This window comes from Jaminaea rosea (assembly GCF_003144245.1).
Source record: "Jaminaea rosea strain MCA 5214 unplaced genomic scaffold BDZ90scaffold_3, whole genome shotgun sequence".
NCBI classification, from domain to species: Eukaryota; Fungi; Basidiomycota; class Exobasidiomycetes; order Microstromatales; genus Jaminaea; species Jaminaea rosea.
Window position 1 is genome coordinate 415,602 of NW_020289977.1, and position 19,835 is coordinate 435,436.

The 19,835-nt window shown below is 58.6% G+C and overlaps 5 protein-coding genes across 5 annotated transcripts; 3 read left to right on the plus strand and 2 right to left on the minus strand.

The window, feature by feature from the left end:
* The first annotated feature begins 285 nt into the window (after positions 1–285).
* Positions 286–2,729, plus strand: BDZ90DRAFT_230865 (WD40 repeat-like protein). Its single transcript, XM_025505635.1, has one exon. The coding sequence runs from the start codon at positions 781–783 to the stop codon at positions 2,680–2,682; it is 1,902 nt and encodes a 633-aa protein (XP_025363468.1). The 5' UTR covers positions 286–780; the 3' UTR covers positions 2,683–2,729.
* A 185-nt stretch (positions 2,730–2,914) lies between these two features.
* Positions 2,915–4,744, plus strand: BDZ90DRAFT_237760 (ERG4/ERG24 ergosterol biosynthesis protein). The gene is made up of 2 exons (XM_025507321.1): positions 2,915–3,420; positions 3,504–4,744. Exons 1-2 carry the CDS (start codon positions 3,057–3,059, stop codon positions 4,733–4,735), a joined length of 1,596 nt encoding a protein of 531 aa, XP_025363469.1. The 5' UTR covers positions 2,915–3,056; the 3' UTR covers positions 4,736–4,744.
* Positions 4,745–5,000: 256 nt separating this feature from the next.
* Positions 5,001–8,248, plus strand: BDZ90DRAFT_230867 (hypothetical protein). The gene is made up of 2 exons (XM_025505636.1): positions 5,001–6,259; positions 6,340–8,248. Exons 1-2 carry the CDS (start codon positions 5,121–5,123, stop codon positions 8,177–8,179), a joined length of 2,979 nt encoding a protein of 992 aa, XP_025363470.1. The 5' UTR covers positions 5,001–5,120; the 3' UTR covers positions 8,180–8,248.
* BDZ90DRAFT_237763 (alpha/beta-hydrolase) lies at positions 8,245–9,966 on the minus strand. Its single transcript, XM_025507322.1, has 2 exons — positions 9,730–9,966; positions 8,245–9,641 (listed from the first exon to the last, which is right to left on the minus strand). The coding sequence occupies exons 1-2, from the start codon at positions 9,811–9,813 to the stop codon at positions 8,286–8,288; spliced, it is 1,440 nt and encodes a 479-aa protein (XP_025363471.1). The 5' UTR covers positions 9,814–9,966; the 3' UTR covers positions 8,245–8,285.
* A 271-nt stretch (positions 9,967–10,237) lies between these two features.
* Positions 10,238–13,072, minus strand: BDZ90DRAFT_218281 (hypothetical protein; the record flags this gene model as incomplete). Its single annotated transcript, XM_025504358.1, has 2 exons — positions 10,238–12,695; positions 12,774–13,072. 2 exons carry the CDS (start codon positions 13,070–13,072, stop codon positions 10,238–10,240), a joined length of 2,757 nt encoding a protein of 918 aa, XP_025363472.1.
* Between the last annotated feature and the right edge of the window lie 6,763 nt (positions 13,073–19,835).

The window sequence follows — 19,835 nt, forward strand, 5'->3', positions numbered from 1 at the left end:
TCAGGGCCAAGGAGTTGGGTTGAGTTGAGTGTCGAGTCCAGTCGAGCAGCGAGCAGCGCCACGCCGCCTGCGCCGCCTGCCTGGCGTTGGTCGACGGGTCCCCGGAGGAGTGGACGAGAGCGGCGAGAGCGGGCAGAGAGAGAGGGGGCGTTGGCAGACCAGCAGCGGGACGGCTCTGGCCCTCGCCTCCCTCACAGCCTCAGTGCCGTCCACTCGCGAGCGAGCGAGCGAGCGAGCGACCTGGCGCCACGAGCTCAGCGACGACGTTCCACTTCGACGAGGACGCGACAACGACGAGGAAGCACACAGCCAGATCGACTTTGTACATCGGGCCCGATGTCACTTTTGGTCTACTTCACGACAGGATGGTCAAGAAGATCCCCAGCTTCGTCTGCGATGCGACCGGGAGACAACAGCTTCTCATTCCCTGAGCATATCTGACCCATCCTCGCACACCTGAATCACGTACGTCCACCGCGAGCGGAGTACCGTCCTGCAGCGCGTGTCACCGCGATCGTATGATGCGAATGTCATGAATTCCACAGCAGTGACAGCGAGCACCAGGCCTCAGCAAGGCAGGGAAGAATGACCTCTCTTACATGCTCGACAGCTCTACATCGCATCGGGATGGCCTAGGATCATCACTCCCATGCCTCGTTGTAGACGGCTACGAGTGTTGCTTACGTAACTCGGCCAAAATTTAGTCGGGCGGAGAGCGGGAGTGAAAGTGGTCCAACTTCTTCCTACCTTACATCCTTCAGTTGTTGCGATCAGGCAGAGATGGCAACCTCGCCTCCTATACCGACGGCCAAGAGGCAACGCCTCAACAATCAGCGCGAGGCTACCCAGATACAGGCTTTGGCTGAGCAGGGTAAGCTCAATCCAAGCACGCAGAATGTCGTTGTCCAGCTCCAATCCTCCATCGATGGCGAGACGTTAGGTCCCGCCATCAGCCTGCCGGCCGCGAGCACTGGACAGAGGGAGCTGCAAATGATTGTCAATCAGCTGCGTAGACAAGCGCGAAAGGGCAAGAAGAGGAAAGTCGAGGGAGCATTGGATGACACCGATGACGAGGGAAGCGATGAAGAGGATGACGAGGATCGACCATTTGCGTTTCACCTCGACGTAGCGACGGCCGAAGGTTCCAATGCACCAACCCGGCTGGACATTGCCAGCTCCATCAGCAACGACGTCTTGCAAGTTGCTCTAGCTCGCAAGCTCGATCTCAGCTCAGAAGACACGCTCCGCATTGTTTTTGAGCCGCAGGCAGTCTTCCGAGTCAGGCCAATCAGAAGATGTAGCGCTACGCTGAGCGGCCACGCTTCTCCCATCCTCTACTCGTTGGCCTCTCCATCATCATCGCTCTTTCTGACCACGGCCGGCGACAACACAGCCAGGCTGTGGGATGTGTCGACGGAGATGCCGCTGCATACTTTGCAGGGCCATCGCAATTGGGTACTCACTGCTGCGTGGGATCCGCTGGAGAGACGGTGTGCAACGGGAGACATGGACGGCGTCATCTACTTGTGGAACAGCATCGATCAGGCGTCGTATGGGCGCAAGGCATGGGGCAGTAGGACGGGCGAGCAGGTAGAGGAGGAGGCGAGAGCAGCCGCAGCAGCAGAGGCGGCGGCCGCAGAGTCAAAGGACGGGTCGTCATCATCTTCGGGTGACCCGACTGCGCGCATCAAGATGAAGGCGAAAGAAAAGCGCGCCCTTCGCCACGCTGCGCCGCCAGGCAACATCCTGCGCGGCCATACCAAATGGATCACGTCCCTTGCCTTTGAGCCAGCGCATCTCAATGCCGACTCGCCCAGGTTGGCCTCGTCGTCAAAGGATGGCACGGTACGTGTATGGAACACCTCGAACCGCACCTGCGCCTTCACTCTTGCTGCGCACTCTTCCTCGGTCAACCTGGTCCGCTGGGGTGGCGAGAGCGGCGAGAATGGCGGCGGCGTCCTCTATACTGCGGCCAATGACCGCACGGTCAAGATTTGGGACGGTGCAACAGGCCGTCTCATCCGTAGCCTCGACGCTCACGCCCACTGGGTCAATACCATGGCCCTGTCAACCGACTTCATCCTACGCAATGGCGCCTTCGACGAACGCAAAGGCGGCCTCATCGACGGTCTCTCCCACGCGACGTCATCACCCTCAGAGATCCAGGCGGCCTGCTTGAAGCGCTTCCGCAAATTCACGCAGTCGCAGCCCGAGACGCTCGTCTCTGGCTCGGAGGACCACACGCTCTACTTTTGGCCGCCGCAACTCAAGGGCGACGCAACGCAGGGCGAGGCAGGAGGAGTCACTCCCAAGAAGCCGCTGAATCGTATGGTAGGCCACCAGAAGCCTATCAATCACGTCTGCTTCTCACCTGACGGCCGCTTGATCGCTTCTGCCTCGTTTGACGGGTCGGTACGTCTTTGGTCTGGCACGGAGAAAGGCAAGTTCATCGCTACGCTGCGTGGCCATGTCTCTAGTGTCTATCGTCTCAGCTGGTCTTGCGACTCGAGGTTACTGGTGAGCGCGAGCAAGGATTCGACGATGAAGATTTGGGACCTGAAGACGTACAAGATCAAGGTGGATCTGCCTGGACATGGCGATGAGGTTTACTGTGTGGACTGGGTCGGGGATAAGATCGCGAGTGGTGGGAGGGATAGGCAAGTGAGGATTTGGAGAGCTTGAGCGTGTCAAGCATGCAATGCAATCGCCCTCCTCGCCTCACGTTCACGCTACTACTTGCTGCTGCTGCTATTCGACTGGATCAACTCGCGGCCGCTCTTTTCTCGATCGCCGAACGCGTTTTGCTGCCTGTGGATCGTCATTGCTCGACGGAAGAGAGCGGCTGATCTTTGTTCCGCTGAAGAAACACGACTGCAGCCAGTCGGCCAGCCCGGCTTCTTCTTTCCTTCCCTCTTTCTCGTCGACCAATCCACTCTTTCGCATCGCCTTCTTCTCACCCACCCCTTGTCATCCCTCTTGTCATCCCCTTCATTCTGTCCCCCTTCGTTGGCGCTCACAACCCATCCACATCTTCCTCATCTTCTGACACAACGGACATGGCCAGGAAAAAGGCCTCGTCGTCCAACGCTGCCGCCGGCACGTCATCTGCAATCAATGGCAACGGCGTAAGCCACGACGAGCAAGTAGCCGCCGCCAAGGAGCAGCACAGCATCATCAAGGATGCTCAGCAGAAGCCATGGAAGCACGCCTACTTTAAGCCGGACCTGAGCGACCCGCAGATCGTCGGCGGCTCAAAGGAAACTGCCTTGGTCAATTACAATCCCGGAATCGTCATTTCTGAACAGGGCCGTGCCAAAGACAAGAAGCTCGATGAGCATGAGGGATGGGAGTTTGGTGGACCGTGGGGCGTAACCGCTATGATGACACTCTTTCCGCTTCTCATGTACTACCTTTGGATCTGTGGGTATCATCGAGGTTCGGGGAAGAGAATCACCTCGCCGCTTCGACCCCTCGCTAACGCTTCCTTTCCTACGCGCTCGCAGGCTTGTGGTTCTACGATGGCCAAATCATCGTTCCCAAGAGCATCGATCAGATTGGTCCCTTCTTCCATAAGCTAGGCAAGCACATCTACGATGACGCCTTCCCCACTCCTCGAGCCCTCTTAGGGTACAGCGGCCTCGTCGTCTTCCAGTTTCTCCTCGCTGTCGTCATGCCCGGATACGAGCAGGAAGGCCTGCCCGTCCCTTCGCTCAACTACAAGACGCTCACCTACAAGTGCAACGCCTTGTCGTCCTTCTACGCCACGCTCGTCACCTGCGCTGTGCTCCACTCGACGGGAATCTACCGACTCACGACGATCATCGACCACTTTGGAGAATACATGACCGTCTCCATGATCTGGGGCTTCGGTGTCTCCTTTGCCACATACTTCCACGCCGTCGTGACCAACACGACGCACAGGATGTCGGGCAATTTTGCTTACGACTTGTTCATGGGCGCCTCCCTCAACCCGCGGATCGGGCGTGTTGACCTCAAGATGTGGGCAGAGGTGCGCATCCCGTGGGTGCTCCTCTTCCTCATCTCAGTCTCTGGTGCTTGCCGTCAGTACGAGTCGTACGGCTATGTGACGCCCAACATGGCCTTCATGGTCCTTGCTACCGGCCTCTACATCAATGCGTGCGCCAAGGGCGAAGAGTGCATCCCGCAGACTTGGGACATGTTCCACGAGAAGTGGGGCTTCATGGTCATCTTTTGGAACTTTGCCGGCGTGCCCTTCACCTACTGCTACTCTATCGTCTACATGGCTGCCCACCCTCCTCACTATTACCGCTTTTCCACTCCGACCTACATCTTCCTTTACTCGCTCCTCATCACCGTCCACTACATCTTCGATTCGAGTATGGCCCAGAAGTCGCGCTTCAGGATGCAGCGTCAGGGCAACCTCAAGGTTCGCTGGGCCTTCCCTCAGTGGCCCTGGTCCACCCTCGAGAACCCGCGCTACCTTCAGACGGAGCACGGCAATGCCTTGCTCATCGATGGGTGGTGGCAATTTGCCCGCAAGATCAACTACACGGCTGACTGGACACAGTCCTTCCTCTGGGGAGCTATTGCCGGGCTGTCGTCGCCTATCCCGTACTTTTATCCGCTCTTCTTCCTTGCCGTGCTTACGCACCGCTGTGGGAGGGACTTCGAGCGCTGCCATCGCAAGTACGGTAAGGACTGGGAGAAGTACTGCGAGATTATTCCGTACAGGTTCATTCCTTACGTGTACTGAGGAGGGGGTAGGGGCCGCCAAGGAGAGGGAGAGGGAGAGTCGCGTGCGCTGAGGCATGCCGAGATGGGAAGCTGAATGAGTCGACTGGGAGGAAACCATATGCTGCTGCTATTTTCGCTATATCTGTGCTTGCCTGGATCGCACGATGCATTGCAATACCACATCTACGGATTCGACTAATGACGAGGGTCATGACGCGGGCCCGTGCGACGCGCCTTTTGAAGTCGGCCTCGAGTGACTCTGTTCCGTCTTGACTTTCTGCCACCCCCTTGACAATCGCATTCCCACACATCTGATCATCTCGGAGAGCGTTGTGCGCTCCAGTGTGCCTGGCATGCCGCCTCGAAAGGCTCCAGGCCAGGCTCGGCCCGACAATGTCGCAATGATGGCCGCCTTCACATCGTCATCGCCGCCTTTCTACCCTCGCCCTGCGGATGGCTCGCATCCACCTCCCACCAGTGGGCCCTCGCGACTTCAACGATCCAACTCGCAGACCAGCTCCTCGGCGAGTACCAATGACTGGATTAGCACTCCTCCGCCTCATAGCGGCGCAAGCAACACACAAACTCAGCCGCGTCAGTCCTCGTCTCAGCGGCCTCAGAGGATAAGGCGTGCACCGGCCAGAGTGACCATCGACTTTGAGGATGACGAGGGAGAAGGCACAGCCTCTTCATCGTCTGTCATGAGGAGGGACGAGGAGAGCGAAGGAAGCGACTTTGATCCCGAGGAAGCTGATGGCGAGGACGATCAAGACGACGATGTTGATGAAGAAGACGGGGATGAGGACGACCCGGAGGATGAGGACGACGATGCACGCGTCGCGACAAGGGAGCCAGATGACGATGATGATGACCCAGTCATCGGTGTAGCCCCTCGAGTAATTCCTCGAGCTAGTGCTGCCGCCAAGTCCCCTAAGAAGGCGAAGAAACAGAAGCAAAGAATGTCCACCAGCCGACCACGCAAGCCAAAGATATTGAGGGCCAGCGGTGACGCCTCAGATGGCGCATACGGTCGCTATCGCCCCTACATCGTTGATCGTACCATCGGATCATCCGCTCGTGCCTCTAATGGTATGAACCTCACTCGCGAGGAGCAGCGTCCACTGTTCTTCCCCTTCTCCATGGGCGGGCAGCTACTTCGCGTGCCCGACCCAATGCTTTCACTTTCAGACGTGGGCAAGGAGAAGGTCCGCCTCGATACGATCAACGAGCAGGACAGACAAGTCGACTTTTCAGATGAGTCTATACACGCCTGGCAACATGTGACACACTGGGCCTTGTTGGGAAGGTGGAAGGAGCATAATAAGAGCTTGGTTGCTGATTGGGGATGGGATGCGGGTAAGGGCTTCGTTTATGATGACGAGAATGATGACAAGGAGCTTGTGAGGGAGGCTTGGAAGGAGAAGGCGGCCGGAGACGCGCAGATGGCGGATGGAGATCATCGCAGTGTGCTCGAAAGCGCTCGCGGCGTGATGCTGCTGGGATTGGAGAGCAAAGAGAAGGGCTGGCGGTTCGTTGATAGCACGTGAGTCCATAGGAGAGAGGACCTCATTGCTCGAAGATCACTGGCTGACTACGCCTCTCTCCACATCCTCGTGCGCTCAGGCGAGCGCATCGCTACGTTCCACCTCCTGCAGACCCACTGCCGGCGGTTCCCACCGACGCTATCAAGACGGTCGGAGATCTTGTGGAGCGTCCACCCCTGGTCAACAATGCTCGCGGCGACTACAGCCTCGCTCTTAACCTCGATGAAGGAGACGATGTGGAAGTCAAGAGGGAGAGCTCGACGAGCTTGGAGTCCTTCGGCCTGGGGGCGTCCGGCTTTGTCTACAATGCGGGCTCCTTCATCTCTTCACTAGACTGGGCGCCAGCCTCGCACATCTCCTCTCCGCACCCTGAGTACCTCGCACTTGCTGTCAGCCTGACCAGCCCTCCAGGCGCCGTGCCTCAGCATGCTCTAGGGGAGCGAAGCGACGCGCCTGGAGCTATCCACATCTTAGGTCTCAGTCACGGGGAATGCCGCCTCGAGTACAAGATCGCGATCAAGGAAGCAGAAGTGCGCCAAGTGCTCTGGAGCCCGAGGGGGTGGGATCATCGTGAGCCGCCTGAAGTAGGCCATTCAGGATATGCCGGGGCGGGCCCACCACCAAGAATCGGCCTTCTCGCCGTCATGCTAAGCAATCGCAAGGTGACGATCTTCGCACCGCCTCACCCGGACGTCATCCACAACAGCGCAGGCAAGGGCAAGGACAACAATCGCGACGAATGCAGCGCCCCCCTCGTCGAGCTTACACCTCTTCTTGAATTACCCTTCCACGGCGCCTCCCGTCAACCGACTTGCATCGCCTGGGGATCTGGCGAGCTCCTCGCCGCAGGCTGTGTGGACGGATCCGTCTCAGTCTGGCCGGTCGGTGAGCATCTTCGTTCGATCGGCATGACTTGGCCCTCTCCTTGGATCTTAGCCTGGGAGCGCAGTCCTCCGCCCTCCCACCACATCCACCCAGTAGAAGGTACAGTCACTTCGCTCTCCTTCCTCAATCTCCCTCGACGCTCCGCGACGGGACGAGACCTACTCACGTACTCTGATACGGCCTCCTCCAAGCTCGGAGATGGAGGTGTAGAGGGATTTGAACAGGACTCTGCGCCGCACATTCTTCTGGTCTCCTCGCTGGATGGAACACAGCAGATCGTCGACCTAGACGCGCCCGAGCTACTCTGCGGCGAAGCGACGCGCTTGCGCGAGCCCCTTTACACCTCTAGCTTCATGCCTGCCTTCTTGGGCTGCTGGCTCGTAGAGCGAGGAGGCGGAGAGAATGCGGTGCGACTCATGAATCCGCGCCCGGACAACTACGGGCGATCGCACGGGTTGACGTCGCATCGTGGCAGGGTGACGGCGCTGAGCGGGAGTAGGTATCACCCTCTTGTGGCGAGCGGAGCGGCGGACGGCAGCGTCAAGGTGACGAATGCACTGCTCAGCGTCTCGAGGACGGCAAAGATGGTCGATGGAATGCTGTTCAGACTGGATATCCACCGCTCCTCCGGGAAGCTCAGATTCGTGGACCGGGTACTACCGGAGGACTTGGTCGATACGGCGAAGAAAGAGGAGAACGGAGAGGGGGACGATGACGATGATGAGGACGGCCAGAAATCACTCTCGCAGCTGAATCTCCTCTCTCAGAACTCGGCTTGGCATCCAGCCGTCCGCGTCACTGGATTGGCGTGGAGCCCCAACGTACAGACGCCCTTCTTGTTGGCAAGCGCTACGGCAGCGGGTCTGGTAAGGATCGACTGGCTCGCTGCGACGCAGATGCTGGCAAGAAAGGGAAAAGGTGGAAAGAAGAGGGTAAGATCAGAGACGGATGAGGAAGGAGAGGAGGGAGAGGAGGGAGGAGGAGAGGAGGAGGACGCAAACGGCCACGGCGAAATTGACGAGAGGGCCGAGTGAGAGGCCTGCGACGTCGAGAGCTTTGTCTTGATCAACAGGCTCTTTCAATGTCACCTATTTCGAATCGTGTGCAGGACGCTTTCCATTTCAAACTCGGCTCATCCTCCTACAGATGACTTTGCGTCCTCTCGACGGTGCTCCACCATTTCTTGAAGCGGCTATAGCTCTCCCTCGCCTCGGGCAGAAAGGTATGCAGCGTCCAATAGTCGTGCACACCGTGCTCAACCACGTCATGAGCAACATTGACCGCCCCGGCCTTACGAGCGCGAGCGACGAACTCATGCCCTTGATCGATGAGCAGCTCATTGCCACCATTCATGACGTACATCGGAGGGTACTCAGCCAGCTCCGCGTCAGGTAAGAGGACCTGACTGAACCAAGGATCCGCCTTGCCGATCGGACAACGCTTCTGGTTCTCAGCCCCGTAGAAGACGCCTTGAGCGTCGTGACCCCACTCGCCGTAGGCCAGCAGGATGATGTCTCGCTTGTGGTTGACGGCGTAGCACGGCGGTACATTGTCGCCGTCGTTGCGTGCATCGCAGAAGGGGGACAGTAGGAGCAAGGCACCTGGCTTCTCGCCCTTGCGAGCTGCTGCTGACTCGACGTCGTAGCCTTCGTAAGAGGGAAAGTCGGTAAGGAGGTAGCGCGTCAGCTGGAGCGTCAGCGCTCCACCGAAGGAGTCTCCGCCAATAATGATCTGAGACGGGTCGTAGCCCAGCTCCCGCGTGAGATAGAACCAGCCCGCCAGAGCCTGCACAATGTGTCCCGGCCAGCGGGAGGTGGGTGCCAGGAGGTAGTCGACGGAGAAGACGTCGATGCCTGTCGTGTGCGCCATGTTGACCGCGAGGCACTGCCCCATGAACGGATCACCAGCGCCGAAAGTCACACCAGCGCCGCCATGGAAGTAGAGGATAACAGGTCTGTCCCGCTTCTTCTTTTCAGAGCGATGAGGCGGCCTCAAGCCATCCTTGTGCATGAACCAGAAGCAGCGCGTCCTGACCTTGGCGAAGCCCGGCTCGACTAGCGGCGGACCAGCGTACGTCTTGCAGTGAGCGAATCCCTTACCCGGTCCCGCAGTATTGATCGTCAAAATTCCCCTGAACGCCTCAAGAGGTGGTGGGTCGATCCAGACTCTATCCGTCCTCTTTCCTGCGGCCTGCTCAGCAGCTTGAATCGCCTCCTTTGGGTGGACGATCACCCTGCCCCCAGGGCCGGACATGTTGGCGAATTCAAGCAAGGTTCCCAAGTGCGAGTTGGACTCTCGCCAGCCATCCTCGCGCGGCTGGATGGGCTGAGTGCGCAGGCGACAGTACACGCGAATGACTCGGCGGACGTAAAGGACTGAGAGGTTCTGAAGGAACGACCAGCGTGGATCTTGCCTGAGGAAAGGGAGGATGGAGCGGATCAGGTAGATGGGGAGGAGGACAATCGAGGTGGGGACGAAATAGATGTGGAAGAGGAGCTTTTGTGCGCGAGGGATGGTGAGGAGAATGGTAAGTACCTCTGAATGAAGCCACATCGCCGGTGATCACCATCCTCGTTGCACTCACGTAGCGTAGCAGGGGAACGAGCTTGCGTGGCACGGGCGCCTTGGCCTCGCGCACCTTGCGCAGCACGATGGCGTCGACAGCCATGGCGGTTCTCACTACGAGTAGAGGGACGCCCAAGTGCGAGAAAGGTCAGCGAGTTGATAGGGCACGAGAGAAAGGCTATTAGGCTTCCCAGAGTAAGCGGGGAGCAGGCGTTGCCGTCGTCCGGATACACCGCACTCTCCTCGAGCAAGTCGGGGCCCGAGTGCGTGCGGGGTTGTAGTCGCGGGATGCGCCATCCTGCATGGCCGAGGTTGGCAGTCCAACGCAGGGCGTGAAAGGCGGCGGCGGGCTGATTTGAGCGCTTTGGACCGAAGCACACTTTCGCGAACACGACGTAGATAATCTTATTAGCGGTCAAGATTTGTGAGTGAGTGACTGTCGATGGATAATAATGATGATGGTGATACAGATGTGAATACCGCGACCGTCCCCAAAACGGTCCCTCTGCTAGTTGTGGTAAAGAGGACTAAGCCAATACATGACCAAATCTCCTGCCAGCCTCCCCTCTCATGATCCCTCGTACACTCTCGATCTCTTCTTCCATCGGCCACGCAAAGCCAAGCTGATCTAGGGCCTCAAGACAAGCGTTGACCTCGCGTGCCTTGGCCTCGCTGTCAAAGGGAGGCAAGGGTGCGTCGTAGTCCATCGCAAGGGAGACGAGCTCGGAGGGCGAGGGAGGCGCCTCGGGCCTCACCGTCGGGATGAAAGTACCCGTCGACGAGATGGTCAGAGCGCGTGGATTGATCGTCTGTTGCTGCAGTAGCTGCTGTTGGCTGGACGATCCCTCTGCACCAGCGGAACCGCCCACGGCCGCATCCCTGGACCAGGCCACAGTGTCGCTGTGCGCCCAAGCTGCCTGGCTCATCGCGGCTGCCGGGTCGGGCACAGGCGGCGAGTTGTCCTTCTCAACTGGCGTGCGAGCAAGGTACTGCGCCACGGCAAAGAGCTGTCGAAGGAGGATGCCGCCCGTCTGGAATGTCAGACTGGGCTTGGACAGGAGTTTTTGCGTCAGTCGGGCCATCTTGCGGCAGGCGATGAATGCTCGCTGGCACGAATGTTCAAAGAGCTCCTTGAGCGCCTGTGACTGAGCCAGATCCTCGGCAGAGATGACATGTGCACCATGAGCGTCGCTGACGGCCTGCAGGTAAGCTCCGTTGAGCTTATGGCGCTCCCCGAGGATACGATAGACGCTCAGTGTAAGCATAGCTGACGTCACCTTGACCGATGCGATCCAGACCTTGGGCTGGAAGATCTTCATGGCTTCCATCTGGTTCCAAGCCTTGAGAGTGCACCGATCGAAGAAGGCATTCAGCGCATCATTGCTCTTCCACACATTCTGACACGCCTTCTCCAGCTTGCGATTGGCTGCAGCCGTTGGCAGCATGGGGAAGCGATCCGAGGGAGGGAGGAGCTCGGGCGGGTTGATGTTGTCGATGTGCTTGGTGACAAAGCGCGACAGGACGCCGATTTGCATCAAGGCCATGACGGAAAAGGACAGGCCCATCTCCGGCGTGAGCTCTGGTGCTCCACGAGGCGATGGGGCGGCTGCTTCCTTGCTTGCGCCAATGCGAATTGGTCGCTCCTCCTCGAAGTTGGGCAGACGACGGTAGATGCACGTCGCAATGGCATCCCTCGTCCACGTCGAGCACCACACGCGCTTGTCCTGCATCTGGTTGATCAGCTTCTCAACGGCTCGACGATCAGTCTCGTCAATCTCCTCGCTGCTCTGCAGATTGAGCTCCCTGAGATGACTCGAAGCCGCGGCCGTCATCTCGGATGCAAAGCTCGGGTCGATCAGATCAAAGAGCTGAACCAGGAGAACGAGAGCTTGAACGGCCTCGACGGAGGGCTTGCGCAGTAGCTGATGCTTGTGGACAAGGACGACGGCGCGGGTAAGAAGGTCGTGGCAGAAAGCCTCCCTCGCCTTGCCGAATTGTGTGAGCGAGGAGACCTTGGGTGACCCGACAAAGACGGCAGGCACGGCAGGAGCGTCCGACCATGCGAGCGGGTCAGGATTGTCTCCAAGTTGACTCCATGTTGACGAGCCTGCTCCTTCCAACCCAAGGACGTTGCCGCTACCAGACGCGCCGTCCTCGGATCGTTTGCCCTTCTTGAGCTTCTCTTGCTCCTTTTGCAGCTTCATGAGGTTCTTGCGCTTCTTGATCTGGATATAGTCGTCTGTACAAACGATGCGCTTATCCTGGCAACGAGAGCATGGCCCTCCACCCTTGCGCTCCATGAGATCACAACGCACTCGCCTCAGACGACAGGTATCGCACGCAACACCTTGTTTGCGCTTGGGACGTTTGCCGGGAGGTAGGTGCGACCAGTCTTCCCCAGCTTCTGTGTCATCCACCCCGTCGTCGCTCATGGCTTCGCCTGATGTTGAACGACCGCTAGGGTCGACTGGGCTCTCTGATTTGCTATTACTAGAGTCTGAGAGGCCCAATGCCTTGGCATGGTTGCCAAAGGCAAGTGGAACATCGGTATAGTGGGCTGCCCACGCATGCATTGCCGCAATAAGCGTCTCGCTTGTCCCGGGCGTCGAGATGGTCGACTCGCCGGAGTTCGGCCACCTCAAAGCGACAAGACCAGGGAAGTGCAACGGCATCGAAGGGATGGCTTGAGCAGTGTCGCCGCCATTGAGCATGACGCTCATAATGCGGGGATTGCCTTGAGCAGCATTGTAGCGCGCGCTGAAGGAGGCGAAGTCGACGATGGGCATCTGGATGTGTGCCGTGGCGAAGAAGCATGACAGGAGGCGAAGGGAAAGCGCGCCAGTAATGATAGCGCCAGAGAGGCGATTGTCGGCGCGTTGGAGCGAGCCCAAGCCGGGAAACTCGAGCATGGATGGCGAAGGGTCATTAGGCATGCCGGCGGTGTCGGGAGGGGCGCCAGTGGAGGTAACCGAGCCGTGCATAGATCTGAACGTAGAGCGTAAAGGATTCGACGGTGAGCAAGCTGGGAGACAACTTCGTTTCGGGATGGCGGCGCATACTCACCTAGCCTGCTCGATCCTCTTCCCTGTCCTGCTTGGCCGAGGATACCTCCGTGAAGGCGCCGCAGTGGTCTTGTTGCAGACGAAGCCCTTTTCTGAACACCGGGTGCATACAGCCTTGGCTTCTTGTGATGCGCCATCTAGGCCATCGATCTCGGCATGGCTCCGCTTCTTGCGCTCCTCGACTTCAGCGATGCGGTCGGCCAGATCACACCTCAGGTGCTTCTCTCTGCACTGATCGCAGGTGACGCCTTGTCGCCGTGAAGCCTTCTCGCGACGGATACTGGTGCCACCAGGTGACATACCTTCTGCATCTTCCTCCTCGTAATCGTCTTCGCCGTCGTCACGCTTCGAAAGGCCGTCCTGACCGAAAGGGTAGGGGCCCGCTTCCTGCCATGATGGTCCTGCGAATGATGCTACAGATTGGTTATTAGAGGGGAAAGCAGTCATCCCTGCTGGATGCCAGCTCGATGGCATGGCGGGTGCATTGGGGTCAACGAAGCGCCATGGCTTCTCGCTCGAAGGCATGACGTGCTGATGCTGAAGTTGCTGAGTCTGCTGATGCGGTTGAGACGATGTACGTTGAGGGTACTGATGGAAGTCGTCAGCCATCGAAGACGCAGACGAGTATGCTGAGACTACAGAAGTTCGAGGTGCCCATGACTGCTGCATCTGATGAAAGTCGCGCTGGTCGAGGCCATCTAGGCCGGGCTGTGAAGATGCTGCGGTGGGAGCAGAGCCAGCCATGCGGTAGGGCGGTGATGTCGTAGACATTGCAAAGTGGGATGGAGGGGAAAAGGCTGGGTGCTGAGGCATATCGCCAGAGAGTGACAGCATATCATGACTACCGGTATCGATTGTCGAGGTCCTGCGAGCCATGGCTGCCTGACGATGAGGAAACGACGTCGCCTGATGACTATCTAGTGAAGAGCTCTTGTTCGTCATTGGCCAGCTTGCGTCATGGCTCACGAATGGGCGATGGTGCATCTGATGGCCATGCGGCGAGAAGTGCTGATCGTGATGCTGTTGATGGAAGTTCTGCTGATGGTGCTGCTGCTGCGGCTGGGATACGGGCGAAGGTTGGGTATGTGCCGCGAAAGGTGTTTGCTGGAGCGCAAAAGGTGTGCCTTCTATCGACAGAGGGCTGTGACTGAAGTGATGTGAGCTCGTCGATGGCCCAAAGTCCGTCGATAAGGGGGCGAGAAAAGAGTGGCCGTCTTGCTGAGATGCAAAACCTGCTGATGAATGACTAGCGGGAGCAAAGCGTGAAGGTGACGGCCCTGAAAATGTCTGAGGAGTGCTCTGAAGCAAAGCATCAAATGATGCTGCGTCGAGGGGATTGGCCAGTGTCGTCATGGCATCGTAGGAGGCATCGCGCTGTGCTGAGGCTTCAGAGCCGCCTGGCTGCGATGTCTCGTCGGTATGCGAAGGCCATTGCGTCTGCCAGCTATTGTTTGACGAGGCAGACATGCCTGATATGCTCGTCGTCGTTGTCGTCTCCTTTGCTTGCGGGGGTCCGATGACGGACAAGAGGACGTCAGAGGAGGGCAACTCGCCAAGGCGAATGAAGGAGTTGGGCGAGCAAGGTGGCTGCAAGTACATTGACACTTGGTCGACACTGTTGGCTGCGTAGCTGAACCAAGTCCACGCTGGCTGGAGAGGCTATGAGTGTTAAGGCACCAAATGCCTCAGCGGAAGTCCGCCTGATTCGAAGTTGTCGGTGGGCCCAGGTAGAGGGAGAGTGGTCCAGATGGGACTCCAAAGTACTCGTTTTCTTCCGCAGAGAGAGCCCGAGAGAGAAGAATCGGCTGGGCGCACACAGAGGTGGGAATTGAGGGCCAAGATTGGACGGCCGGTCGGTAATGACCGGTAGGAGGAGGAGGCGCCGGCCAAGGATAGAGATGGAGGCCTCGTGAAGAAGAAGTGCAAGGAAACGTAGGAGCGGAGACGGGCGACCTGATCGACGGTGACGATTTGTTTGTTGGTGTGAATGCAAAGAACAGTAGGCAAGCCTCTATCACCCACTGAGAACAACGAGGTTGCTGCGGGCTGATCTTTTGTGACCGAACTCTGAAGTGGACGACGAAAGGCGGTGTTGGAGATTCCGCACCTGACTACCTGAAAACTTCTACCCCAGACCTCCCGTCTTTAAGGCTCGGAGCTGTCTGGCTGTCCAGACGGCCAGCGGCTGGTTTTTGGAAACCGTAGATAGTGTCGACGAAAGAGTAGAGGGAAGAAGGAGTAAAGGTGGGACCCCAAGGATGGTGGAGCCCAAATCGAGGCTGAAGCTGACGTCGGCGGAGCTTGTTTCTGTACGGCCTTTTGAAAGCCGGCTTGGTTCAGATCGCCTTCGCGTCAAGCGGCAACTCCGCTGCTGCAGGACGTCGTGCAGGAGAGAGGCTGAACGCTCGACACTTTTTCAGACTGGGAGGCCGAGGTCCACTGACAAGCGCACCCCGAGCACTGGCTGAGCTTGGAGATGCGGCGGTGCAACGTCGTAGTGGAGGAGGCGGACGATACGATGAAGACCTTGATTTCGCCGGTGCCGAAATAGACTTTCCTGAGGTCTAGACTCGTGAAGGGGCGAAGGGTGGAGCGGGGTCGCGGAGTTGTTGTGGTGGTTGCAAGAGATCGATCCGAGTAACCGTGATGAGAAGAAGTGATGTCGAGGCAGCCAGCTCGAGCTTCCTTATGATGTCTGCGTCTTCATCGCCGTTCTTCATCGGATTCTGATGCTTGTCGTCTTCGAGCTGTGCTGCACTGCAACACCTCCTCCAAATCTTCGATTTCATCGTCACGCCTTCTCAGCCTTCGCCGCCGGTCGTCGTCGTCGTCGTCGTCGTCGTGGTGGCCCGCGGCCAACTTGACCATCGAAACGCGGGGGTCTGCCTCGCACAGACGATGCGTTGCTATCATCGGCGCCATTTTGCTACTCAGCACCGCCTTGATGCTGCGATCGGGCTCGTCTTGGCGGCTATCAGTGAACGAAACGGCCCTAGGAAGAATGCATGCCTCGCATCACTACCATGTCGAGGGCCACTAGCCAATCCTGGGCTGCCAGAGTTTGCTACAATCGCCCGTCTGACTAGGAAGACCAGCTCTGCTTCCAAGGTTTGACCCGGCAACCGTCGACAAGCCGCCGGGAACGTCGCAGCAGGGTGGGAGCGTGCAGCATGGGCATATGATCAGTGGGGGCCGTTTGCCTACCTGCCTGTGGCTCACTTTCACTTCGTGCATTTGGCGGACCCAGCATGGCGGGTCAAGGCAATGAAAGGCATTGCTCCGAATGTCCGTGTACTGTGGGGCCAGGCATCACAGCCATGTCAAGTCGACGACGACCACAGCCCAAGCATAGATCGCGCTTCCACGCTGCTACATTCTGCTTGTCATGTGTCTTGTCGCATGATTCCACCGATGGTGGCTGACCGCGCGTCAACCGCCTTGTGACGCGGCCAATAGCGAAGGACTGCGCTCTATTGCCTTCATTTATGCGGGGAGAGGGCTATGCGCGCGCGCTCTACAGGTGCGCCTACGAACGCAGCCAGGCAGTGCCTGAGTGGAGCTAATCCTTCGTCATTCAAACTCGGTGATCCCAGGCGGTGACCAATTTGGGGTGCACGTCTACTCTAGTGGCCGTGAATCCGTCGGAGTCGACTCGTCTTCCCCAAACGTGCACGCACGCTTTCAGACGACTCGCTCGCATCTGGGTTGGGGGCTGAGAGGGTGAAGCCGATGCTGGCGAGGATGGACACCACAGCCTCTTGCCCTTCGATGAATGGAATTCACGCCCGACTCTTCACACTTCGGATCTGCTCGTCACGATCTCGCCGCAACCGAAAAGCAGCGGATCTTTCGATAGCAGCTGAGGCCCCATCGACACCGTCTCGTCCTTTTCACGACAATCTTTGGCACAGCCACCTCACGTCTGGGAAATGCGAAGTCGTTTCGCTCCAATGTAGTTGTGGTCTCTGATCGCTAGATCAGAGGGCTGTCATCTGTCACGGCTTGAGGCATCGGCTGCTCTCTCGCTCGATTTCCAATCGAGGCACAAGAAGTCGAGCCCGTACGCCTTACCAGCCTTTGCCGATCGTCGTCGCGTGTGCCTCGATGACATCCGTACCTTCCATCATGAGGCGTGACGGCTGTCACTGTGCCCGTCGTGGGATGTGGCGCCGCAGAGTGGGGGAGACCTCGACGGCTATCAAGATTGAGTGAGACTGACAGCAAGGCTGCGGATGTGCGGCAATGATCACTGGCTTCAATGAGCAATCAAGGTCGATCTGGAGCCTGTATGAAGCTCTCCTTGTTGAGGATGACAAGGTACGCCAATGCCAGAGTACCTCTGATTGCCTCCCGAAGCCCACGGCCTAACATCATGGGCTGCACAACATTGGATCGGGAGGATCAAGCGCAAGGTACAAGACAAAGTCTTGCTGCAAGCAGGCGCTCGCGTCAGCAAGTTACCACCAATCCCCTCTTGATGCTCAAGCCACGATGACCTTGGGTGGCCTTGGATGGTGAGTGCTCGTTGCTCTGCTGGTTGCTCCCGCGAGTCGCGGGTTGCTCGCCGCATCTCACCCTCCACTGGTCGACCCGCGGCTTCTTGCACTGCTCTTTCTTGCGCTCCTGCTCGTCCCCTGTCAAGGGTGCAGAGAAAGCAACTCTATGACCGCATGACGAGTGACAATTGCCAAGAGCCACTCATGAGCTCTAATGTTTGAACGCATGACGCAGAGACGCAAATATCGGACCTTTTTGTAGATGGCTCCGCGTCGATGGGCAGCAATGACGAGATCCCACGGCTCACCTGCCCACGTCGGATTCTAGTGCCATGCCCGATGAGGAACAAGTTGCGATTGCATCTCATCAAGGTGCATTCGAGTTCGACAGTAGGATCCAAGCCACGAAATATTTCCATCACCTCGCACAGCGCAATCGGCTGACCGTCGACACTTCCGAGGGCGTAGCCGGTGCGCGCATCGCATGAATCATGATCAAGCGGTCTGCTTTCCGAGGTGTTTGCCGATGCTGCCGCCGCCGAAGACCATCGGATCGAGGTCGAGAGGATACAGCTTGACGAGAGAATGCTGACGCTGGCGTTGTTGATGATCGTGATGATGGCTGTGCTGAGGAGCGGCCTCCCTTGCAGTCACCACGACAGATCGCGAGCGCGGTACGTCTCTGCCCACAGCATCTTCAACATCGCCTCCGCGTGCGATGGACCGTGAGCGTGAGCCAATATGCACAGCGCCTCTGCCCTGCCGACCACGCCTTTCGTCCCCACGACTCGTTTCAACACCATCGCTAGCACCGCCGCGGCGACGCTGGCCCTTCGACGAGTTGGAGACAGAACGTGCCTGTATCCTGCGCGCTAAAAATTCCGTCGACATCAGTGCAAGCAGCTCCGGCTCGGCTGCCGTAGCTGCCACGACAGGCGACAAAATTGACTCGTCCTCGCCTTTCTGCTGATGCTGCTCTTTCCGTAACTTCCGATCACTTCCATCCCCATTCCCGTCGATACCCATGCGCGTGAGAGATTCCATCGCGGCCGTGATCTCGGCGTAGCTCCGCAGAAACCGATCGCCACCGCCACCGCCGTTGGCACTGCCGTCACCACCTCGGGCGCGCCGTGACGCTCGATCGTCCGTGGGACCACCTTGCACACTGCCAACTGTTGTACCTGGCCGTGACACGTCTACGCTGCTGGCTGCGATGCTTGCCACGAGAGGGGCGGGCAAGGAGGGCAGTGTAGCTTCTTCCTCGTCTGTAGAGCTGCCAGGTGATGGTGGCATACTCGGCGTACCTCTGGAGCTGCTACTCACAGTCCCAGCCCTGCTCGGCGCAAGCCGGAAGACGCAGAGCTGTCCATCGGGCTCGAACCTGGCCCCGCACCTCGCACCCGTGGGCACCCGCACAACGTGGTTGGCATCCTCACCCGCCGCTGCCTCGCTGGATACTTCTCTGACGACTCCGTCCTGCTGTGTTGCATAGCTGTCCCTGACTACCAACACCAGCCCGCCCACTCCGAGCTCGACACTCTCCTCCCCAGCCAGGAAGCGCGCGCAAGGCTCCATACAGCCCTGTCGTGCTTTACTGCATTCTGCGAGAATGGTGTCGACTCCTTTGAGTAGGAAAGTGCGGGTTCTTTGTGTCACCGAGGCATTATGCTCTAGGTCGTAGTGAGGGGCTTCGGCAGGGTAAGACGGGGAGAATGAGAGGTCCAAGCGCAGGAAGACTTGCGCATCCTCACCGCTGCCGCTTCGATGGCCGTGCGCCCACGGACCGTAGAGGGATAGCGTGCAAGAGCGCGACGAGGAGGTGAGATCAACTTTCTCAACTGTGAGTTGCGGGAGCGTCTTTGCTACGTCGATGACCTCGTGCTGGAGGTCGAAGTCCTCCGAGTCGTCTCCGTCGGCTTGCGCTGCCGTGACGACGCTATTGTCCGCGCCGGAAGAGGTGATGACAGCGGCCGTGTCCGACACGCCGCGTTGCAGACCCGCCACTGGCCTGTTCGCCGCTTTCTCTCCCCTCCGTCTCCTTCTCTTCTCAGCGTCCTTGAGCTTCGGCGCCTCACTTTTGCTCCTTCGTGTAGGCTCCTTGTCCACTCTCACGCCTGAGATCCAGGTGACGGCATCGCTGCCAACGCCAGCCGCGCTCGCTCCGATATTGACTGCGCCCAAAGTGGAGGACACAGTAGCGCCAAGGGCTCCAATCCGCAGGTGATGGCGCAGCATCATGTCGGCCGTACCAGCCACATTGCTGCCGGCCCCGCGAGTCATGTACGTAGCTGCGGCGCTCTGTGCTAATTGTCGGGACTTGCGCGCATCGGCGCGTAGCTTTGCGCCGGCGGAGAGCGGTTGACCGCCTGCTGCTGTTGCTGCACTACCGCCGGTGCTCCTGTGGGAACCGTGTGACCTATTGCTGTCATGACGACCCATTCGCGCGCGTCGAGGGTGAGGATGAGGCCGCTGTCCAAAGGTGACTGTACCTTTATCTTGACTTCTTGCTGTAGCTCCCCCTGCACCTCTGAGCTTTGGATACGACTTAGATAGGTAAGCCTCTGCGC

Bases quoted from the DNA above. Each gene is read 5' to 3' on its own strand.
- BDZ90DRAFT_237763 (XM_025507322.1), bottom strand. From the start codon at position 9,813: ATGGCTGTCGACGCCATCGTGCTGCGCAAGGTGCGCGAGGCCAAGGCG. The intron at 9,642-9,729 runs GTGAGTGCAACG...CGCGCACAAAAG, and splicing joins TCGTTCCCCTGCTACGCTAC to CTCCTCTTCCACATCTATTT.
- BDZ90DRAFT_230865 (XM_025505635.1), top strand. From the start codon at position 781: ATGGCAACCTCGCCTCCTATACCGACGGCCAAGAGGCAACGCCTCAAC.
- BDZ90DRAFT_237760 (XM_025507321.1), top strand. From the start codon at position 3,057: ATGGCCAGGAAAAAGGCCTCGTCGTCCAACGCTGCCGCCGGCACGTCA. The intron at 3,421-3,503 runs GTGGGTATCATC...ACGCGCTCGCAG, and splicing joins CATGTACTACCTTTGGATCT to GCTTGTGGTTCTACGATGGC.
- BDZ90DRAFT_230867 (XM_025505636.1), top strand. From the start codon at position 5,121: ATGGCCGCCTTCACATCGTCATCGCCGCCTTTCTACCCTCGCCCTGCG. The intron at 6,260-6,339 runs GTGAGTCCATAG...TCGTGCGCTCAG, and splicing joins TGGCGGTTCGTTGATAGCAC to GCGAGCGCATCGCTACGTTC.